Source organism: Galeopterus variegatus, unplaced genomic scaffold, assembly GCF_000696425.1.
Source record: "Galeopterus variegatus unplaced genomic scaffold, G_variegatus-3.0.2 Scaffold2282, whole genome shotgun sequence".
In the NCBI taxonomy this organism is placed as follows: Eukaryota; Metazoa; Chordata; class Mammalia; order Dermoptera; family Cynocephalidae; genus Galeopterus; species Galeopterus variegatus.
Genome location: NW_007728393.1, coordinates 118,004 through 141,336, shown reverse-complemented (window position 1 = coordinate 141,336; position 23,333 = coordinate 118,004). Strand labels below are relative to the sequence as shown.

Below are 23,333 nucleotides of genomic sequence, written 5' to 3'. Positions count from 1 at the left end.
GGGGGGGGGGGGGGGGGGGGGGGGCGGGAGAGAAAGAAATCTATCAGCAAATCCTCCTTAGCCCAGTCCTTCAAAATTCAGTTTTTACCTACCTCTTCTCTGATACTTTCTGGGATTTTTCCCAGCCAGGTATCCTTTCTTCTCATCTGAACTTTAGAGCCCTGTGTTCGCCTATGTGACACTTTGCGGCAGTTATTTGTGTGATTTTTCCTATTTCTCTGCTAGATGGCCAGGTGTCTAAGGGCCAGGACCCAGCTTGTTTATCTTAGCTTCTCTCTCCCACCCGTCCTCCCCAGCTCCCCAGTTCAGCACAGTGGTTTGAATGTAGTACAGGGTCAACAAGTATTTGCTGCGTGAATGAAAAGCTGTCCCTTATGTTCCTTTGTTCCACCAAAGGCTCTTATCTTTATAATTGGCAGCAAACATTCCTTAGGGTCTGAGAGTATTTATACTTCTTTTGTATCTTTCCTAGAACCTAATACAGACCTGTGTAAACTGTAGGCTTCAATAAATACCTCCTTGGTTTAATAGATTAATTGATTACTTTGAAATAAGGGAAAAAAAGAAAAGAGTAAAATTTATATCCTGTACTCACTGAGACACTTCTAAGAAAAGGATTCTCACCTTCCTAGATTGGACTTACTTATATAAATGCTAACAAGTGAGTTGAGTTATATCTGAGCAAGTATTTGGAGCCTACAAGGGATTGGTAACTAACTAAAGTAGATAACTCTAACCAATATTGAAAACCACTGTCTGGTCATGTCAACATACTCCTGAGGCTAAACATCCTAAAATGTTTAAATTAAAATTTAAATGCAAATTATGTAGAAAAAATTAGTACATCTTCTCTTTTCCCATTCCCACTCCTCCCTTTGCTTGGGGGTTGAAGAACACAAACATTTGATAGTTAAAGCCTTCTTATAGAGAATTACCATTTATTCACTCAATAAATATGTATCCAAGCCCTGTTAAATGTATGGCAGTACCGTGTACATTGGAAAGAAATCTCCTATATGCCCCACTCTCAGATAGCCTTTAGTCTAGGTAGGAAGAAAGAAAGAAATATACACACACAAGTGTAAGTTTAAATGTAATAGAAGTTCAGAAAATGATTGAGTGCTATGATCTGGAAGTAGCAGGGAAAGCTTCATATAGGAAGTCCATCAAGGATGGCTAGCATTTCCATAGGTAAAAGAAAGTATTAGGTTTTCAATATGCAGGATGGTAGAACTTTGAAGTGTGGAAAAACAAACTTGTTCCACCAACTACGTCATAAGCATTATAATTTATTGCACATACGGAACTTGAATTCAGAGAGACAGCACGTTAGGGTAATATATTTAAAGATCATTTGAAGCTTTGAAAATAGAAAAACTGTCAGCATATGAAGATGGTAAAGGCTCGGGGTACCTGACCACATGAGAAATGACAGATGGAAAATATTCAGCATAGAAGACCAAGAAGGCTCAAAGAGGTGGTTAAGGAACTGCATCAAGTCAAGACAAATTGAGAAGTTTCTTAGGAAGTCTGGTCAGACAGAGGGGTCTCGTTCAAGCAAAACATCAGAAGGATTAAAAACTGAGACCAGAGTATTGAATTGATGAACTCCGAGAATACAATAAAAGTATAAGAATGAATATAAGATTTAGCATCAAGCAGTAGGCAGATAAGAATTGGGAATAAATTCTGATTTATTTGTCTTCAGCCTTAGTATTGGGCCAAAACCTGTTCTTAAGTTTGACATTGGTCATATCTTTTGGAAGACCAAATAGCCAAATTCCTGGTTAATATCATCATTCCCAGCATCTCTGAACTTGGCGTGATCAAAGATCAAATGATCTAACCTTCATGATTTCTGCAATTTGCTCTCAAATAGTTTCTGGGAAAAAAATAAAGTATATGTGTTACATGTGTGAAGCAACAAGTACAGGCAAAAATATTAGAATATATATATATATCAGGGCAATAGCATTGTATGCTTATAAGAATATTCAAAAGCATCTTCTTGAAGCAGTACATAAAACTTGAGTTTATGAGATTACTTTGGTGAGTTTGCATTATCACCATGGATCAAATCTATAAGACAAATTGTTGAAGGGAAATACGTTTTTACCTTCCTAAGTTACTATTAGAGAAGAAGGAAAGCTTAATCACTCTGTGGCAACAGAATCTCTTATGCCAGCAGTATCTATAACCAAAAACATCTTGTTCGTCCACTAAGCTCAGTATAAAGTAAGCAAATGTAAATTATAACAGTCAACAGTGTTCGAGAAGATAACTGTTCTAGCATCATAATATCAAACTGAAGGCGTAACTTTTAAAAGTTAATAGTGAAAATTAATAATAATTAGAAATTTGGATAAAATGTTAGATTTATTCTTGTATCCTGTATTCCTAACCAAACCAAAAAATTCTATCAAGTGACTGTAAAGTAATGAAACAGGTTTTAAGCACATACCTAAAAATGAATCTTATTAGAGTTTCACCATATCTAAGAAAGTAAAGCTATTCATCTGTTATAGTTTTGGGACCTCTAAATATGTGTCCTTGAAAACCTTAGAACTGATCAGTTTGATATTGAACATCACCACCTTACTATGACAACATAGTTTTTACTACAACGAAGGGGTTGATTTCTTGGTCCTTTAATCTATATATCATCACTGAATAATTTTGAGCAAAAAAGGAGGAGGAAAAAAGCCCCACAACAACAAAACACGGGCGCATACAGGCTTTTGAAGAAAAGTGAATTCTACTAATATTGTCAGAACAAAAGTACATGAATCTTCTTCTGGGAGGGAAAAAGCATAGTTTATTAGTCATTTCTGCCTAGACATCTCAGACGTTTTAGTTCTTTTTACTTTTTATTTGAAGTAGACACAATGTAGTGATATATGCCATGCTTTTGGAATTTCTGTCAGTTCTATTTTTTTAATTTTTAATCCCAATTCTATAATTAGTGCTTAAAATACAGTTGTAATCTCTACTGACTAAAATATTAATCACAAGACTGAAAATTGCCCTAAATCAAATTTGAATAACAAAACACATTTCCCTTTATATATAAACTTTACATGTCTGTCGCTTGACACTTCCTCATCTCCCTCTCCCCAAAAACACACTGTAAACCTAAATGTTGAAACATCAGAACTTCTAAATTGTTGCTTTTAATTATGGTATGTATGGCCTCTTTTCAAATGTAAATATTCTGTATTTTTCCAGTTAATTTGTTTATTGAACAAATACATGCTGGCATCCTACTTTCCCTAGATGATATAAAAATCAGTATCAGATATAATCCCTGTCCTTAAAATCCTTATATGAATTTGTTCTTTTTGCAAATAAACATCTTTGGTAGCCAGCCTACAAAAATTACTTATATAGTTATACATACAAGTCAGTTTTGTAAAATGAATTCAGCACTATTTATAAAAAAGCCACATGTGGTGCAGTTGTTTGCTTCTAAAGGGTAATATTTTGTTGTTATACCACAGCAGCCAATTTTCTACAATACAAAGATGAATGTTGCAAATTATAGGAAAGGAAAAAAGCAGCCTAGAGTGTTTATTTAAGATACTACTTCAGATTTCATTTAGGGATAGGAGATTCAGGCAGCAAGAATACAACATTAGAAAATGGGAATGTAGGGGCCGGCCTGGTGGCGCACTGGATAGTGCGCCGCTTGGGAAGCGCCGCGGCGCTCCCGCCCGAGGGTTCGGATCCCACATACAGACCGGCTCCCGCTCACTGGCTGAGCAAGGCGCGGGAGCAACACCGAGGCTTGCGATCCCGTTGCCGGTCCCCAGTCCGGTACGGGGGCAACACTGAGGGTTGCGATCCGTTGCCGGACACGGAAAAAAGACNCCGGCTCCCGCTCACTGGCTGAGCGAGGCGCGGGAGCAACACCGAGGGTTGCGATCCCGTTGCCGGTCCCCGGTCCGGTACGGGGGCAACACTGAGGGTTGCGATCCGTTGCCGGACACGGAAAAAAGACCAAAAAAAAAAAAAAAAAAAAAATGGGAATGTAATTTTTTTCCACACAATTCTGAATCACTGCTCTTTGGCTCCTTCATCTTTCCCCCCCCCCCCCCCCCCTTTTTCCTTGTTTCTCTCAGATACATTTCCACACAGCCTTAGGGAAAATTAACCTATTTCTTTAAGGCAGTAGTCTTACAGAGAATCTGGAGAGGAAAAGATAAACCCAAATAACAAGCTTCAGAAGGCTTGAGTTGTGAATGCAGCAAGATAACCGAGAAGGTGGAAATAGAGACTAGGGAAATAAATGTCAGAAATCAGAGTGGGAGCAGAGATTAGATTGTGGACAAGTGGAGAATAGGAGAGGAACAGAAGAGGAAGAAAGAGATTGCCTAGGATAAAAGAAAATTAAGCATGAAAGTTTAAGTGGAAAACAAACCCATACAGTTATCATTAGATAAAAATAAAATTTGAGGTATCCCTTCTAATACTAAATATTCCTTCAGTAAAAATAGCAGGTGTTTCTTGAATACTTGCCAGGAAGACGAAAAGAGGTATGTTGGGTGATAGTCCTCGAATTCTTGGTATGAGTTGAGAGCCAATTTACCACTTTTTTTAGTGAGGGGGGAAACTTATATTCATCTTTTTAAGGATGCCTGACCTGCAGAGTCAGAATGCTTACCCTGGGCCCTTCTCATATATTTGCTGTCTTCCTTTCCCTCTTCCTGATCTTCTCAGCAGGTGGGTTCCAGGAGGTGGTAAAGACCATGACCAGAATTGGCTTTTCAATCAGTTCTGGTTGCTCTTTGCCTGCAGTGTCCAGCCCCTCCTTTCCTCATTGTTTTATTTTAGACCGTGTTAAAATATAATTTACTTCTACATTGTTGTGGGCTATATGAAAAAACAAATTTGTCATTTCTAGCTAGTTATGACAAATACTTTCTATTGTGTTGTATGTAATTGGATTATTAATCTCTTAAGATAAATAATGCCACTTCATATGTCTACAAACATAAAATTTATTATTTTTTTCCTGAAGGATGAAGGAATCCTGTATGTTACTTCTATTTTACATTTAGCAAATCTGTAAATATGCTACATCTTACAGTATTGCCTTGGGTGGTGTGAGACCTATTCTACAAACATAAAATTTATTATTTTTTTCCTGAAGGATGAAGGAATCCTGTATGTTACTTCCATTTTACATTTAGCAAATCTGTAAATATGCTACATCTTACAGTATTGCCTTGGGTGGTGTGAGACCTATAAAAAAATGTAAACAGATAAATAAAAAGGAGGGCATTCTCCTTCTGTTTATGTCACTGTCTTTAATTTAACAGCAAGTGTCATATAGTCAGTCATTTATCATATACTTTACAGGGAATCCATTAAGTATCTCAGCTGTTGTGCTTCCTAATTAATTGTTGTTATGTATGAGGCACTTTTATAGTTATACAGCAGAAATGAATCATCTTGTCTAAGAGTTGTCGGTTCATGGGATATCTGTTAAATTATCTTCCCTATATAGTACTAATTAATAAATAAGTGTTGGATCAACATAACCCATGTAATAGTTGTTAAGTTCAGCATTCAAGAGCAGCTGTTCTAGTGTCTGATTTGGGGGTGGCAGATGCCTCTGGAGGACACATTTAAATATGAGAGCTTTAGGTTCTGGTTTTGATGGACTGCCTAGGTATTTATTAAGCACCTATGGTGTATGTGCACAATGAAGAGTGGGAATGTTTAAGTGATTCTTTGTGTACCTGTTTAAGTTTAGATATTGTGTCATCTTCATTTCTGCCTCAGTTGTTTGAGATTCAGCAGTTTTTTAATCGATAATTTGATTTTGTTACTAGAAAATTTGTCCCAAGCCATAAAAACCCATTTGTAAAAAACTTATAAACAGCCAGCTTTTTAAAAAACTCCTTACTGTTTTGGGTTTTTTTAAATGTTTTTTTTTAAAGGCTTGATAAAATCCAAGCCTTCAAATGGTGAATTTGTACCCCTAGAGATGTTATATTCCCAGAGCTCTGTTAAATTTCTGTCTCCCTTTAAGGAAGGAAACCTCTAAATGCATGTCAAACAAGTATTAATTAAGCGGGTTTCAGGCTACTGTGTCTTTACCAGATAGTACCTTGTGAAAAATAAAGTAATTGAGACATCATCTATAATATAAGAGATTTTTATAAATATTTGAATGTAAATCAATTCTTTTCCTAAGGGATGATTTTATTGCCTTATATTTCGGCATGTGTGGTATGATGTAGTCTTAAACTCAGTTATCCCTGAGGCCCATGAAGAAGCAAATGCAAAACACTGCACAATCCAAACCACATGGGACTCTACAGAAAAATAAAGTGTACACAGAGGATGAATTTGCACTCAAAGATCACAGTCACCACACTATGATACCATCTACCATAAAGGACAGTCATCTAGAGTACCTTTCCTGAAACTTGAGACAATAGAACAAGTCAAAAGGGACAAGGTAATTGTTTAAAGAGAAAAAGATGGAATACAAAATATAATGAAAGAGCAAGTTGATAATAATGAACACCCAAATTTGGAAAAGAACCAAATTGATCTTTATTTATTATAAATATGTTCCCAAAACATACTGTATAAATTGAATTTTTATAAGTTGAATGAGAAGGAATCTAATTATTGGTCCCTCAAAAGTCATACCAAGTGTCCTGCTTGCAGGAGTTGGGAGTAATCTGCTGCATTGCAGGAAAGGGCCCTGGGAATTGAATAAGATGTTCCCATCTCCTGAGAGATTTGCTACTCATTATGGGGGAAATTTTTCAGTTGCATGTTTTTCTGTCTCTATATATAAAAGGAAGAGAAAGTCTTTTTAAATTTAAAAATCTATGCTTTGAAAGTCTTTTGTTTTTAATCATTTAAATTTTACTTGAAAGCTTTAAAAAGTAGCTGTAGCATGTAGCATTCACAGTTAGGTAGGTGTCATCTTCATATATTATGGTTTCTAGGTGATGTTTAATTTAAATTTTTTTATTGCCAGTTATTCAAGAGCAAAATATATTTCCATTGTTTGGAGGGGGGCAGTGCTTTGTTTTGTTGATACATTTTTTAGATATTCATATTCTTCGGGATTTGTCATTCCCCTCACTTAAAATGGTTTTTGCCATGTCACTCATATGTAAAAACAATCTTAGGATGTGTTAGTTATTGGTACAGTGCTCTTGAATCAGTTTTAAGAAAAGAGCACTTGAAATCTCAAGGAGGTAGGGGGTACTGACATTTTTTAAATGTGTACTAAAAACCTGTTCAAATAAACAAGTTTTATAGTGAGCCTAAGGCAAAGAACCATTTGAATGATGTCAACCATGCTGTTTTGGGATCTTTGTTATGTGGTTCACTGAGTCATAGCACAGGTGCTCCAAATATTTCCTTTCTAATTCTCCATGGAAAAGCATTTTTAAGAAGGATGCATTTCTCACTGGTATCATACTTCCTCAGTAAATCACAGTGCCATTTATCTCCTGATCAAAACTTTTTTTGAAAAATATACACTGGTTCTGGTCAAGATGGTGGAATAGACTGTCCCCAGCATCACTCTTTCCCACAAATCAACCAATTTACAACTATTACAAAGCAACGAGAGCTAAGTTGGGGCTGCCAGAGTTCAGGGGAAGAGGAGGAGAGACCTACAGAGTTCGTGAAGACCAGAGAAGCCACGATGAGAGAAAGAAAGAAGCCCTCTGACCGTTTCGAGCCCTGGCCATTTCCAGGTTGGAGCTGCTGAGTGCACAAAGCAGGAGCTGGCAAAAGCTGCAGCTGTGCCCTTTGGGTGAGTTGCTTGAAGGCGGCAGGGGAGAAGAAGACTTTGGTGGCCCCCAGACCAGCAAGACTGCTAACAGGGTTCCTGTGGACCCACATAAGAGGAACCACAACAACTAAAAAAAAAGGAGCCACTCAGAGACCAGTGAGTCATCAAAGGGATCAGTGCATGGCCCGTCCCATGGGAAGTGTTTGGAGCACAGGCAATAGGGGAGATGGGCCCAGCAGGAGAACACTGGGGCACAACAAGGACATCTGATCTGCCCCCCTATCAGCGCAGGACCACTCAGTGGAGACTGGTCAGGAATATAGAACTGCAGGGGGTGCAATTTGCTGAAAAGACTCAGGCCCAGACCAGAGTTTCTACACAACCAGGGTATACCAGATCTCACCAAGAAGTACCTATAAAGTCAACCATTAAAACCTGAGCTGCACAAAAAGCTTTCCCCAGGGAATCAGCAGCACAAAAAGCTTTCCCCAGGGAATCAGCAGCAAAGCAAAAATTTAGCTCAGCTACAGAGCTCAAGTGCTGGTTCCCACAGGAAGTTCCCCCATTTTACAAGTAAGCAAAGGACAACAAATTAGTTCCAGTGCAGAGTTTAAGTGGTAGGAACAGCAAATAATCCAACACAGAATTGGAAGAAAAAACAAAATATCCACAGGCAAATACCAGAGGCAAAGTTTGATACTCACTAGTAAAGGTCTCACATCACCAAATACCACCTTTAAAACCTAGAAGGACCGGAAGTCCCCTGGGCTACCAATCCAGGGAGGGGAGAGGGCTGGGGGCCTCATTCATGCCCCCCAACACCTGCAACCAGCCCAGCCATGACCACCGAGCCACCACAGGAAGCACCCTGGTCTCTCCTGAGCTAGGGCAGTGGGGGCCCCAAGGGCCTTGACCACACTCCCCCAACACCCACAACCAGCCCAGCAATGACCACTGAGCCACTTCAAGAAGCACCCCTGGCTCCCGAACTGAGGCAGTGGGGGGTGAGGGCTTCAACCACACTACCCTGACATCTGAACCCAGCCCAGCAATGACCAAGCCACCGCTGGAAGCCCCCTGGTCTGCCCTGCAGGAATGGGTGGTGCCACAGGCTTCAGCCCCACCCCTCTTCCTTCCTCCTTCTCCCACCCTATTTCTTTCCCCCTTGCCCTTCCCCCACCCCCAAGTGCTCCACAACATCATAGCAGATAAAAAAAATTAATAAATAAACTTAAAATATATATACATTATATGCACACTGTGTAAAACAGAGGTTATCACTGAAAAATTAACGGATCATTTTTAATGTCATTATCAGAATTAGTTTTCCATTTTGGAGGTGTTTACTTACTTTAAAATATTTTTCTAAATTATGTGTAGAATCAGTTAGAAATAGTTTATTAAAATTTTTTTTCTCGGGCCGGCCCGGTGGCGCACTCGGTAGAGTGCGGCACTTGGATCATTTTTAATGTCATTATCAGAATTAGTTTTCCATTTTGGAGGTGTTTACTTACTTTAAAATATTTTTCTAAATTATGTGTAGAATCAGTTAGAAATAGTTTATTAAAATTTTTTTTCTCGGGCCGGCCCGGTGGCGCACTCGGTAGAGTGCGGCACTTGGGAGTGCGGCGGCGCTCCCGCCGAGAGTTCAGATCCCATATAGAGACCAGTCCGCTCACTGGCTGAGCGCAGTGCGGGCACGACAGTGAGGCTTGCGATCCCGATGCTGGTCGCGGTACGGGTGTGACACCAAGGGTTGCGATCCCGTTACCGGTCACGAAAAAAAAGACAAAAAGGACAAAAAAAAATTTTCTCTATATTCATACCCTTTGTGATCTTCCTCCCCTTAAAAAAGCACTTTTTTGTCTGTATCTGGAGTGTTGTCTGTACCCTAGAGCAAGGGGGTGGTATAAAGAAAATATGTAAAATCCAGGTGATTGGGGAATTATTACATGAACACATGCATTGCCTCAAATAATCTTGTAACTTATAACTAGGGGATATGACAGGGAAAAGAAGACTAACACTGATTGGATTCTGCTGGGTGCCAGGCATGCCATTAGAACTGTTTGTGTATTTCTCTCTTCACAGTTACTATGGGTATAGGTGTTATTTTCTTCATATCACAGGTAAGGAAACTGAATCTCAGAGATACTAAGTGATTCATCTAAAATAAGGATTCCAGCCTGTATTAGTCCATTTTGTGTTGCCATAATGTAACACCTGAGATTGGGCAATTTATAAAGAACAGAGGTTTATTTGGCTTACAATTCTGGGACAGCTGCATCTGGCACAGGCCTCAGGCTGCTTCTACTCTTGGCTGAAAGTGGCAGGCAGCCAGTGGGTACAAGCAGATCACATGGCGAGAGGAAGCAAGAGAGAGAGGGGAGGTGGGGGGAGGTGCCAGGATCTTTTAAACAACCAGCTCTCGTGGGAACTAACAGAGCAAGAACTCACTCACTACCCCTCCTCCCCCAGGGAGAGCATTAATCCATTCATGAGGGATCTGCCCCCATGTCTCAAACAGCTTCCAGCACTGCCACATTGGGGATCAGATTTCCACATGAGTTTTGGTGGGGACAACACATCTAAACTCTATCACAGCCCAAGTCCAGTTAACTCCCAAATGCATACTTTTGAGGGGAGAAAAAACAATTTTTCTTCAACCCTCATGCATTCATAGTTGGGACAGACTTCTGCAAAAAAAAGACAGACTAACGAGAGAAAAGCAATCAGTGCACATCATGCAGGAGAAACCTTAGTGAAAAGTCACTCAAAGCAGTAGTTTAGGAGTCTGGCTTATACAGTATATCTAACAAAAAACAATAAATTTTAGGAAATTGACCAAATAAAAGGAAAGCAGTCCAAAGCTTCCAAAGGTGGGAAATTGTGGGAAGGTAAATATATGGGAAAACACTAATGGAGTAAGGTTTGTTAGTAGATTCTTCTTGTGCCATATCCAGCTGATAAGGGTCTATAGCTATCTCCGGTGAATAACTTCTGTTCTTCCTGATAGAGAGGGGCGGGGAGGCACTTTCACAAGTTTATGTCCTGCTGTGGGGCAAATAGGGGGAAATCAGAGAGCTTTTCTGCATCTGCTTCTTAAATGTCTTCAGCTCAGCAATCCTTCATATTTCAGACAGGCATATTCTGGTCTCCCACACTTCCATAGTACAACTCTTATATGTTGGAGCTAGAATGGGTCTTAGAAATAATCTAGTTTGGGCCGGCCCGGTGGCGCACTGGAGAGCGCGTCGCTCCCGCCGAGGGTTCAGATCCCATGTGGAGACCGGTTCCTGCTCACTGGTTGAGCGCAGTGCAGGCGCAACACCGAGGGTTGCGATCCCGTTACCGGTCAGTAAAAAAGACAAAAAGGAAAAAAAATAATAATAATCTAGTTTAAGTCTCTCATTTTGTTAGGAAATAGAGCTCAGAGTAGCAAAGTGACTTATCCAAGATCAGTCACTACTTAGTAGCATCTTTTTATGCTGTTGTCAACATAGAGAATCATTAACTCTTTCTAAAACTATTTTTAAGGAGAGGTGATTCTGTGAAGTACAGAAATAGCACAGCTTCATTTTAAGGTACCTTTTAAGATACAGTAATGGAGCAACTGGTAAATACACACACACACACACACACACACACACACACACACACACACCATATTAGTTTCTTTTTGCTGCTCTAACAAATTAGCACAAACTTGGTGGCTTAAAACAGTATGAATTTATTATCTTAAACTTCTGGAAGTCAGAAGACTAAAATCAAGGTGTCAGCATATCTGAGTTCCTTCTGAAGGCTTCAGAGGAAAAGCCTTTCCTTGCCTTTTCCAGTTTCTGGAGGCTAACTGCATTCTTTGGCTCATAGCCCCTTCCTCACATCACTCATCAGATCGCCTACTACTGCCTCTGATCCTCCTGCCTCCCTCTTAATAATAATCCTGGTGATTATATTGGGCCAACCCAGATAATCTAGTTTAGTCATGCCATCTCAAGATCCTTAGCTTAATCATAGTTCCCTTTTATCATGCGAGGTAATAGTCACAGGTTACAGGGATTAGGTTGTGGACATCTTTGGGGGAAGGTTATTCTGTCTACTGCACATATACTCACATGCCTATGTGGGTGTTTGTGTATCACACATAAATTAAAATCTTTCTCATCCATGGTCATCTGGGAATTAGCCATTCTAGATAAATAAATTTTCTGTATCATTATATCCAAATCATGTTTTTAAATTTTTCTTATATATGGAAAATATTCTAAAAGGTGCTCTCTTCCCTGACTTTGAAAACAGTATTCTCAATTTTACCTATCCTTGAGGAATGATGGCTGTCATTGTAAACATGAGTTATTGAGCTGTTCTTCAAATACAGCTGTAAATGCAAATGTAGGATAAGTTGTTTGATACACAACTCAGTAGTTATTAACCCTGACAATGGAACTAGAATTTTCTTTATGGTCATTTTTTATTATTTGCTTCTTTGTCAAGAATGTGAAGTGAAGGATGTACAGCTGCCCAGCCCCCTGAACAAGATAATGCAATGGGCTTTTTGGAAAATTGAGTCAGAGATCAGAGCAGGATTCTGTTGGGTGAGGGTGGGAGGGAGGTGCTTTCTCAGCCTCTGAAAATCTCTTGGCAGTTGCAAATCCTTTGCTGTTTGTCAATATTCTAAACATTATTTCCTATTTCTGAGTCACTAATATCTAAGGACTGCAGACAGTTCCTTATCAGTTTGCATGTATTCTCTCTCTTCCCATGGGTCTGTAAGAGAATGGCTGTTCCAAGAGCTTTTGTTAGCAAGTTTTTGCTGCTGATATGACCAGGCCACACATTTTTTACGTTCTCTTTAGCATTTAAATAGGAAATAGCAACAGTAAAAATGTCTATGTTGGAGTGCCTGACACATACTGAGTGCTTACTGAATATTTATTATTTTTTATTATTGGTTTAACCTATATGAACTCTCTTCTGAAATAATATCTTAATCTCCTGAAATAATTCTTTATCTGTAGGAAAATTCAGTAAGGTAGCGTGGGACAAAAAGATGTTAAAAATATCTTCTGCTTCTGAGGATATTCTCCACAATTTTCAGCTTTTACTCTTAAGTTGTGTTTCTAAAATGCTTTTTTTTTTTGGTGGCTGGTCATAAAATGCTCTTTTACCTAAACAACAGTAAGATGTTACAACCCGTCAGAGAGATACTTGTGTTTTTGAGCATTTGCCTGTGGTATGTTAGCATTTGTTCAGCAGACAGTTGGCTTTTTCTATGTGCCAGGCACTACATTGGACATCATTTGAAAGAAAATATTTTTATGAGTAATTCATGGTTTGGCAAGGAGGTCTTTACAATAAGTGTGTAATAGAAATAGGAATATGATGGGGGAACTCCGAAGAGGTCGCTGCTTACATTACAATGGATAAATGCGTGACACTTCTTAAAACTCTGGGATCATGAATTTTTCCTGCTTCAAAAGGTGGTAGTTGTGGGAGTCTCTAGCATTAGAACATGAAGCAACTTAATTCACAAATGCCTGTCAGTATAGAAGTTGACAAATATCACCAAAGTAGATCCTTTTTATCAGTGTTATAAAACATTCAAGTGTAAAATTCTGCCTGAAAAGTGCACAGGATTCTTTGCAAACTCATGGTTTATTGTTTTTCATCCAACTATACTTCAGTTTTAATGAAATGGCTTTACTTAAAACATCATGAAGTCAAAAGTAAAAAGAAAAGAAAGAAAAAGCAATCTTTAATTAGTATAATTATTCCAAAATTAAAAGTTAAAAAAAAAAAAGGCACTGAATCTGAGTAGTAGACCATGGGCTTTTGGATCAGCAAAATTGTGTTCAAATTCTGGCTACACTACTTACCACACGTGGGACCTTGAGCCAGTTCCTTAGCCTCTCCGTGCCTCAGTTTCTTCATTTTTAAAGTGTGTACAATAATACTCAATCCCTTGTTGAGTTGTGTTGAGGATTAACTAGTTCAGAGTAGCCAATATCTGATAGGTTTTTAAAATATCATTATTATATAAGCCACTCATCACTTACATTGGTTCATAAAAATATTTTGTCTTTCTATTTAGCACTTAAAGGGAAAGTATCCAACATTATTAGCATTTAGGGAAATGCAAATAAAACCACTGTGAGGTATCATTACACCCTAACAGAATGGCTAAAATAAAATATAGTGATAACACCAAATGCTGGCAAGGATGCAGAGAAACTGGATTACATTGCTAGTGGAAATATCAAATGGTACAAACACTCTGGGAAAGAGTATGGCAATTTCTCATAAAACTAAATATGAGCCTACCATATGACCCAGCAGTTACACTTTTGGGCATTTATCCCAGAGATATAAAAACTTATGTTCTCACAAAAACACATACACAAATGTTCATAGCAGCTTTATTTGTGATAGCTAAAAACTAGAAACAACCCTGTGATATTGTGATTTTTAGTAAGAAATATATATATTTAGTCTTCGTCCCCATTCCTGGCACAGAGTTCCTAAAACCCTTGTAATCTCAGAAGTGAAATGTGTCCATTTGTATGCTGAGATGACTGATTTGGGGGTGGGGATAGCTACTGGATGGAGGCTGTTTGCCAGAGGAACCAACCATGTGATTAGAGGATTGTAACTTTAAGCCCCACCCCCATGGCCTCCAGGAAGGGAGAAGATGAAGGTTGAGTTGATTACCAGTGACCAAGTGATTTAATCAATCATGCTTACATAATGAAGACTCTGTAAAAACCCTAAAGGACAGGGTTCAGAGAGCTTCCGGATTGCTGAACTCATGGAGGTTATTGTGCCCCAAGAGGGCATGGAAGCTTTCCACCACTTTCTCCATACCTCGCTCTGTGCATCTCTTCTGTCTGGCTGTTCATCTGTATCCTTTCTAATATGTTTTATATTAAACCAGTGAACATAAGTAAAGCACATTGCTGAGTTCTGTGCTTTAGCAGATGATCAAATTCGAGGAGGGAGGAGTGGGAACCCTCAATTTATGGTTAGTTGGTCAGAAGTTCTGGAGGCCCAGACTTAATATTGGCATCTGAAGTGTGGGGCATGGTCCTGTAGGGCTGAGTCTTTAACCTATGGGATCCGCCTCTAACTCCAGGTGGTGGATAGTGTCAGAATTGAATTAAATTGTGGGCCACACAGCTGGTGTCAGAAGACTGGTTATGGGGGAAAACCCCCCACCCCACATTTGGTCACAGAAGTGTTTGTGTTGCATGTTAGAGGGAAACGCAGTTTTGTTTTTCCTGTCTCATAGAAACCCTAGTGTCCTTCAGTGGGGAAATAGTTAAACAAACATAGTCCAAACATGGAATACTACTCAGCAATAAAGAGGAACAAATCATTGACATATACAACTTGGATGGACCCAAAGGGAATTATGCAGAGTGAAAAGAGCCAATTTCATCATACTGTATGATTCCATTTATATAGCATTCATACCATGACAAAATTATAGACATGAGGAACAGAGTTACGGAATTAAAGAAGTAAAGGAGGAAAACAAGTGTGGCTATCAAAAGATAGCACAAAGATGTTTGTGATGGAACTGTTCTGTATCTTGACTGTGGTGGTGGTCACACAAATCTACACATGATAAAATTTTATAGAACTATATGCATATGCACACATGAGAGTACTTAAAACTGGTTAAATCTGGAAAAGTTCAATGGACTATATTAATGTCAGTTCCCTGTGATATACTATCATTATGCAAAGTGTTACCATTGGAGGAAATTGAGTGAAAGATATATGTGATCTCTCTGCAGTATTTCTTACAAATGCATGTGAATCTATAATTATTCCAAAATTAAAAGTTAAAAAAAAAAAAAGCACTGAATCTGAGTAGTAGACCATGGGCTTTTGGATCAGCAAAATTGTGTTCAAATTCTGGCTACACTACTTACCACACGTGGGACCTTGAGCCAGTTCCTTAGCCTCTCCGTGCCTCAGTTTCTTCATTTTTAAAGTGTGTACAATAATACTCAATCCCTTGTTGAGTTGTGTTGAGGATTAACTAGTTCAGAGTAGCCAATATCTGATAGGTTTTTAAAATATCATTATTATATAAGCCACTCATCACTTACATTGGTTCATAAAAATATTTTGTCTTTCTATTTAGCACTTAAAGGGATAGATACTCTGACTTTGCAGAGATTTTAATATCACTGTGTATTCTCTGTTTCATTAACTCATGCTCATTTCTTATTTTATCTTTCATGGGGTTTACTCTGTTGTTCTTTTTCTTCTTTCCCAAGTTGGACACTTAACTAATTAAATGTCTTTCTTCCTTTCTAATGTATATATTTGAAACTGTAGATTTCTGTATTACAACTATTTTATCCAAATCACGAATTTTGGTATTGGCAACCCAATATTGTCATTGTCATTCAGCTATAAATGTAGCTGATTTTTTTTTTCTGATCCAAGAATTATTTGGAAATGTGTTTTTTAGTTTCCAAACATATGATGGGGGAATCTTTTATGTGTAGATTCTGCCTTTGCATTATGGTCTTGATAATATCAATTCTTTGATATATGTTAAGTTTCCTTTGTGGCTTAGCATGTGGTCAACTTTGTAAATATTTTTATGTGCTTGAAAAGAATATGTATTCTTTAATTGTTAAGTGTAGAATTTTATGTTCATTCAGATCCTTGATTTTATTTATTTGGTTGTTTGAATTTTCAGTATCCTTACCAATTTTTGGTCTGATTGACCTATCAGTTACTATCGTGAAAATATTCTTCTTTGACTGTAGATATGTCATTTTTTCCTTATAATTCTGCCAATTTTTACTTTGTATATTTTTGGCTATATTGTTAGGTACAACAGATTCAGAATTATTATTTTCCTGATGAGTTGTTCATTTTATCATAATGCAGTCACCCTCATTATTCCTAACAATGCTTTTTACCTTAAACATGTATCTGATCTGATAGTAATATAGCAATTTAAGCTCTTTTGTAGTTAGTGTTTGCATAATATATGTGTCTGTGATTTAGAATTCTCAGTGGAGACATTTCTCTCCCCAATTCAGAGTTCAGGCTTTCTCTGGCAAGTTCTTTTGCTATCTCACCCATAAGGCATATCATCCATTTACTGAAAAACTAGCCACTCAAGTGGCCTAATTGATGTAAGAGTTCTCAGTTCCAACCTTTTGTCACATGCAGGCCTAAGATTTCATTGTCTTTCTCCATAAGGGCATCAAAACTCAAACCTCCATTTTATTAAGACTGACTAATGTCGTTCACTCCTGTCCCCCTTCCCCAAACCCCACCCCTGACTGCTGCACTGTCCTACTGTAAATTCTGACCCCTGGGGATTCAGTTTGCATATTTAGCTGTGCATTTTAAAGAATGTTGGTTATATTTTTTTCAACATTTCTAGGCACTTGAGATCCGTGTGTGTAGGGAATAATGTCAAGATTATCTTGTGTGGTATAATGCTGGAAGGACAGTTTTTATTAGGAGTACTAACCGAGCCCGAGAATGGTGGCATGTTGTTCAACAACTGTAGAAGACTCTGGATCTGTCCTTACTGAGGCTTGACGTCATATGTGTTACATAAATCTCCTGATGTTTGAATGGATGCTGGATGCCCTGGTGGGGTGGCAGCACTTACAGAAATCTGCCATGTGTGTTTTTCTTGGTTCAGAGTCATTTTGAACTTAGGGTTCCAGAAAACGAGTCTTTAGAACATCAAGATTTTTGTATTTTTCAACTTATAAATTTGGCAATATTTATAAACATAATAAATAGCACTAAAATCTTACTGTTGCTTACATAAGACTTATAAAACGTTTTAGCGGTTATAAAACTGATTTGTACTTAATTTTTTTCAATTGAAGTTTTAAAAAATGTTATAACCTGGGCTGGCCCGGTGGCGCACTGGATAAGTGCGCCGCTTGGAAAGCGCGGCGGCGCTCCCGCCTGAGGGTTCGGATCCCACATACAGACCGGTTCCCGCTCACTGGCTGAGCGAGGTGCGGGAGCAACACCGAGGGTTGCGATCCCGTTGCCGGTCCCCGGTCCGGTACGGGGGCAACACTGAGGGTTGCGATCCGTTGCCGGACACGGAAAAAGACAAAAGACAAAAAAAAAAAAAAATGTTATAACCATGTTTCAAAGTTATATGCGAGTATAGTACAGTGGCGATCTAGCTATCATAGGGAAAGGGAAGGCTGCACTAATATTACATTCAAAACACAGAATTTAAGAAGTAAAAGTTTGTTAATTGTAACTAATTGAGCATTTCTAATCCGAAATCCTCCAAAGTCCAAAATTTTTTGAGTGCTGACATGCCACTCAACGGAAATGCTCATTTTGAAGCATTTTGGATTTCAGATTTTGTGATTAGGGATGCTCAACCAGTGAACATAATGCAAGTATTCCAAAATCCAAAAAACCAGAAATTCGAAACACTTCTGGTCCCAAGCATTTTGGGTAAGGGACACTCAACTTGTATAACTAATACAGACAGTCCCCAACTTGATAGTTTGACTTAATGATTTTTTGGCTTTAGAATAAAAGAGTGAAATCATTGCAATTTCAACATAATGTACAGTGTTCAATAAATTGCATGAGATATTCAATACGTTATTATAAAATAGCCATTGCATTAGATGATTTTACCCACCTGTAGGCAAATGTAAGTGTTCTGGGCACATTTAAGTTAGGTAGGCTAAGCCACTAGGTTGGGCTGTAGGTTGGGTGTATTAAATGCATTTTCAATTTATGATATTTTCAGTGTAGGAATGGTTTATATATAGTAAGTTATAACTAATATAGTTCTATAAACTAAGCATATTATTTGCATATATGGCCTAATTCATGTTTTAAAACCATGTTATAGAACATTTATTTTATTTTTATTAGTATACTGCTTTTTAGTGTTTGAATCTTATAAATGTCCAAAATCCTAATACAACTAGAATTCAACAAAAGTTTTCTTTAAAATTTTTCAGAGGTCAGAGTCAGTTTTTTCCTCATGAACACAGCTATAATTGCATCAGCAGTAAATTCAGGACCTGGCCGGTTAGCTCAGTTGGTTAGAGCACAGTGTTATAACGCCAAGGTCAAGTGTTCATCAAAACAAACAAACAAAGAAACAAACAAATAAATAAATAAATAAATAAATTCAGTTTCCAGAACATTAGTTAAATAACAGAACTCTTCATTACAAGCTGAATATCACATTTATGCTGTTGGCATTTAGTTCTCCGTGCCCAGAATGACAAGTTCTAAAATGATGATTTTTGTTTATTGGTTATTCTCATGTGTCCAAGGAAAAGTCAAGTAAATTTTAACCAGTGAGCTGGGCTATTCTGTCTAATAAAAGACGTATCTGTTTGTAACAACATTACATTTTCTTCTTAGGTTACCTTCCGAACAAGAATCTATCACTGTAATATTAACAGCCAAGGCGTGATCTGTCTGGACATCCTAAAGGACAACTGGAGTCCGGCCCTCACTATTTCTAAAGTTCTCCTCTCCATCTGCTCACTTCTTACAGATTGCAACCCTGGTGAGAGACTTTAAATCTGGTATGGAATGGGAGCTTTTCAAAACTTAAATGTCAGACCTGAGTAACTTGTTTATTTTACTACTACTAACACCACAATTACTACTACTATTATTATTGATTTTAAATTTCCATAGTATATAGCTATTTTCTTTTTTAATTGGGTCTTCTCATTGGTCTTCTTTAAGGCTTATTATTTGCCGAAAAGAAAAAAAACAGAGTGGTAAAAATTAATGAAAAATCATTTTAGATGGGAAAGTACATTTTAAAAAATTCATTAAATTCTCCTGCCAAATAATATTGAAAATCCAAATTGAATAGCTTAATAATTTATTAGGTGCCTACCGGAAGGTGTTAATTTGAGAAATGTGGGCTATTAGAATCTAATAACAACCAGGCAGCACCACACAGACGTGACCTTGTTGGCATCTTACTAACTGTGTATCCCGACAAGCTATTAGAGCAGAAAAGCTGAATGGTCCTAAAATAGGAAATACCCAAAACGTAATCAAAGAAATACTACTTTCCAGGAAAACTAACAAGTTTATGGCCAGGTTTTTGTGGCTTGCTAGTGTCCTAATACTGAAAGTTGTTGTTCCTGTATGCTCCTAGATATATGATTATGTGTTTTTGACCAGTTTCTTTTAACTAAAAGACAAACCAATGACTGATTTTTTATATATTTCGGTTTATTTTGGAAAATAAAAAAAAAATCCAAAGGTAGCTATAGGGTTTTTATTGATATTCTCAATGGGAACATTCTTCTTTGAGTATTTAATTAATAGCTTTTTTTTTTTTTGACCTGTAAGGGGATCGCAACCCTCAGCACGGTGTGGTCTGCACCACGCTCAGCCAGTGAGCACCCCAGCCATCCCCTATATAGGATCCAAACCCACGGCCTCGGCACTACCAGCACTGCACTCTCCAAGTGAGCCACGGGGCCAGCCCTTAATTAATAGCTTTAATAACACATGAAATTCTCTTTCATGTTCAGGAATAAACTGTTCACTAGATAAGTGAAATTTTAGGCAAAAGAGAAATGACAAGTGTGAATCAGGGTGTCTTAGGCTCCTGGCTGATTTATAAAACATGAAGAAATTATAATCTTTTCGGATAGCTGGGTCATATGGCAGATCTATCTGCAATTGTTTGAGGAACCTCCATACCACTTTCTATAGAGGCTGCACCATTTTGCTGTCCCACCAACAATGTATGAGACTTCCTTTCCCTCCACAACCTCATCAGCATTTATCATTCACAGTCTTTTGGATTTTAGCCATCCTAACTGGGGTGAGATGGTATCTCAGTGTGGTTTTGATTTGCATTTCCCGAATGCTGAGTGATGTTGAGCATTCTTTCATGTGTCTGTTGGCCATTTGTATATCTTCCTTTGAGAAATGCCTATTTAGCTCTTTTGCCCATTTTTTAATTGGGTTACTTGCTTTTTGTTGCAAAGTTGTTTTAGTTCCTTGTATATTCTGGATATTAGTCCTTTGTCATATTTTGTAAATATTTTCTCTCACTGTTTTGGTTGTCTTCTAACTCTGTTAATTGTTTCTTTTGCTGTTTAGAAGCTTTTTAGTTTCATATAATCCCATTTGTTTATTTTTCCTTTGGTTGTCCATGCTTTTGGGGTCATATTCATGAAGTCTGTGCCCAGTCCTACTACCTGAAGTGTTTTTCCTAGGTTTTGTTTAGGAAGTTATATTGATTCAGGGTGTATACATAATTATTTAATCCATTATGAGTTGTTTTTAGAATATGGTGAGAGGTATGCATCTAGTTTCTTTCTCCTGCATATGGATATCCAGGTATCCGAGCACCATTTGCTAAAGAGGCAGTCTCTTCCCCAGTATATAGTCTTGGTGCCTTTGCCAAAGATCAGATGGCTGTAGTTGTGTGGGTTGATTTCTGGATTCTCTATTCTATTTCATTGATCAGTGTGTCTGTTTGTATGCCAGTTACATGGTGTTTTGGTTATTATAACTTTGTAGTATAGTTTAAAGTCAGGTAGTGATATGCCTCCAGCTTTATTTTTTTTTTTTTTGCTCAGAATTTCTTTGGCTATGCGTGGTCTTTTGTTATTCCATATGAATGTCTGGATAGTTTTTTTCCATTTGAGAGAAAAATTTCATTGAAATTTTGATGGAGATTGCATTGAATTTATATATCAATTTGGGAAGTATGGACATTTTCACAATGTTGATTCTTCCAATCCAAGGATGCAGGGTATCTTTCCATTTTCTTGTCTCCTCTTTAATTTCTCTCAGTGGTGCTTTGTAGTTCTCATTATAGAGATTTTTCACATCCTTGGTTTATTTTATTCCTAAGTATTTTATTTTTGGGTTGCTATTGTAAATGGGCAAGCTTTCTTGATTTCTCTTTCTGCATGTTCAGTATTGGAGAATAGAAATGCTACTGATTTTTGTGTGTTGATTTTGTATCCTGCAACTTTGCTGAATTCATTTATCAACTCCAAGAGTTTTTTTGTAGAGGCTTTAGGCTGTTCGATATATATGATCATGTCATCTGCAAACAGGGACAGTTTGGCTTCATCTTTTCCAATCTGGATGCCCTTTATTTCCTTCTCTTCTCTGATTGCTCTGGCGAGTACTTCCAACACTATGTTGAATAGGAGTGGTGAGAGTGTGCATCCTTGTCTAGTTCCTGTCTTAAGGGAAGACTTTCATGTTTTCCCCATTCAGGATGATATTGGCATTGGTTTTATAATATATGGCTTTAATTATGTTGAGATACTAAGATATACCTAACTTGTAGAGAGTCTTTATCATGAATGAGTGTTGAACTTTATCAAATACTTTTTCAGCAACTATGATGATGATCATATGGTCCTCATGTTTGATTTTATTGACATGGTGTATCACATTTATTGATTTGCATATGTTGAACCAACCTTGCATCCCTGGGATGAATCCCACTTGATCATGGTGCATAATTTTGCAAATGTGTTGCTGTATTTTGTTGGCTAGTATTTTATTGAGGATTTTTTTGCCTATATTCATCATTGCTGTATTCTCTTTGCTAATATTTTGTTGAGGATTTTTGTATCAAAGGATATTGGCCTGTAGATTTCTTTTTCTGTTGTATCTTTACCTGGTTTTGGTATCAGGGTGATGTTTGCCTCATAGAATGACGGCCTGTAGATTTCTTTTTCTGTTGTATCTTTACCTGGTTTTGGTATCAGGGTGATGTTTGCCTCATAGAATGACGTTGGGAGAATGGCCTCTGTTTCAATCTTTTGGAATAGTTTGTAGAGAATTGGTGTCAATACCTCGTTGAATGTTTGGTAGAATTCTGCTGTGAATCCATTTGGTCCTGGACTTTTCTTTGTTGGAGCCTTCTGATAACAGCTTCAATCTCTTTTATTGTTATTGATCTGTTCAGATTTTCTACATGATCTTATCTCCATTTTGGTAGTTTGTGTGTGTCCAGAAATTTATCCATTTCCTCCAGATTTTCAAATTTGTTGGCATATTTGTTTATAGTAGTCTCAAATGATTCCTTGTATTTCAGAGGTATCAGTTGTAATATCACCTTTTTAATTTCTAATTTTTGTTATTTGGGTTTTCTGTCTTCTTTTTTTAGTTAGTTGTGCTAATGGTTTTTCAATTTTATTTTTCTTTCCAAAAGACCAACTTTTCGATTCATTGATGTTTTGTATCATTTTTTGAGTTTCCATATCATTAAGTTCTGCTCTGATCTCAATAATTTCTTTCCATCTACTAACTTTGGGTTTGGATTTTTCTTGTTATTGTAGTTCTTTAAGGTGATGTATTAGGATATTCACTGCCATCTTTCCATTCTTCTGAAGTAAGCATTTAATGCAATAAATTTCCCCCTACTACTGCTTTTGCAGTATCCCTCAGGTTTTGGTATGATGTATCATTGTTTTCATTAGTTTCAATAAATTTTTTTTTTATTTCCTGTTTGATTTCTTCTTGGACCCATATGTCATTAAGTAGAATGCTGTTTAATTTCCATGTATTTGTATAGTTT

General features: G+C 37.6%; 1 protein-coding gene across 1 annotated transcript in view; it reads left to right on the top strand.

The window, feature by feature from the left end:
* Positions 1-23,333, top strand: part of LOC103597329 (ubiquitin-conjugating enzyme E2 E2) — a gene marked incomplete at its 5' end in the record, with an annotated part of 80,977 nt that overhangs the window by 14,037 nt on the left and 43,607 nt on the right. The window contains one exon of the mRNA XM_008581153.1: positions 19,172-19,319. Coding sequence (XP_008579375.1) covers positions 19,172-19,319 — 148 coding nt within the window. The remainder of the gene's footprint in view (positions 1-19,171; positions 19,320-23,333) is intronic.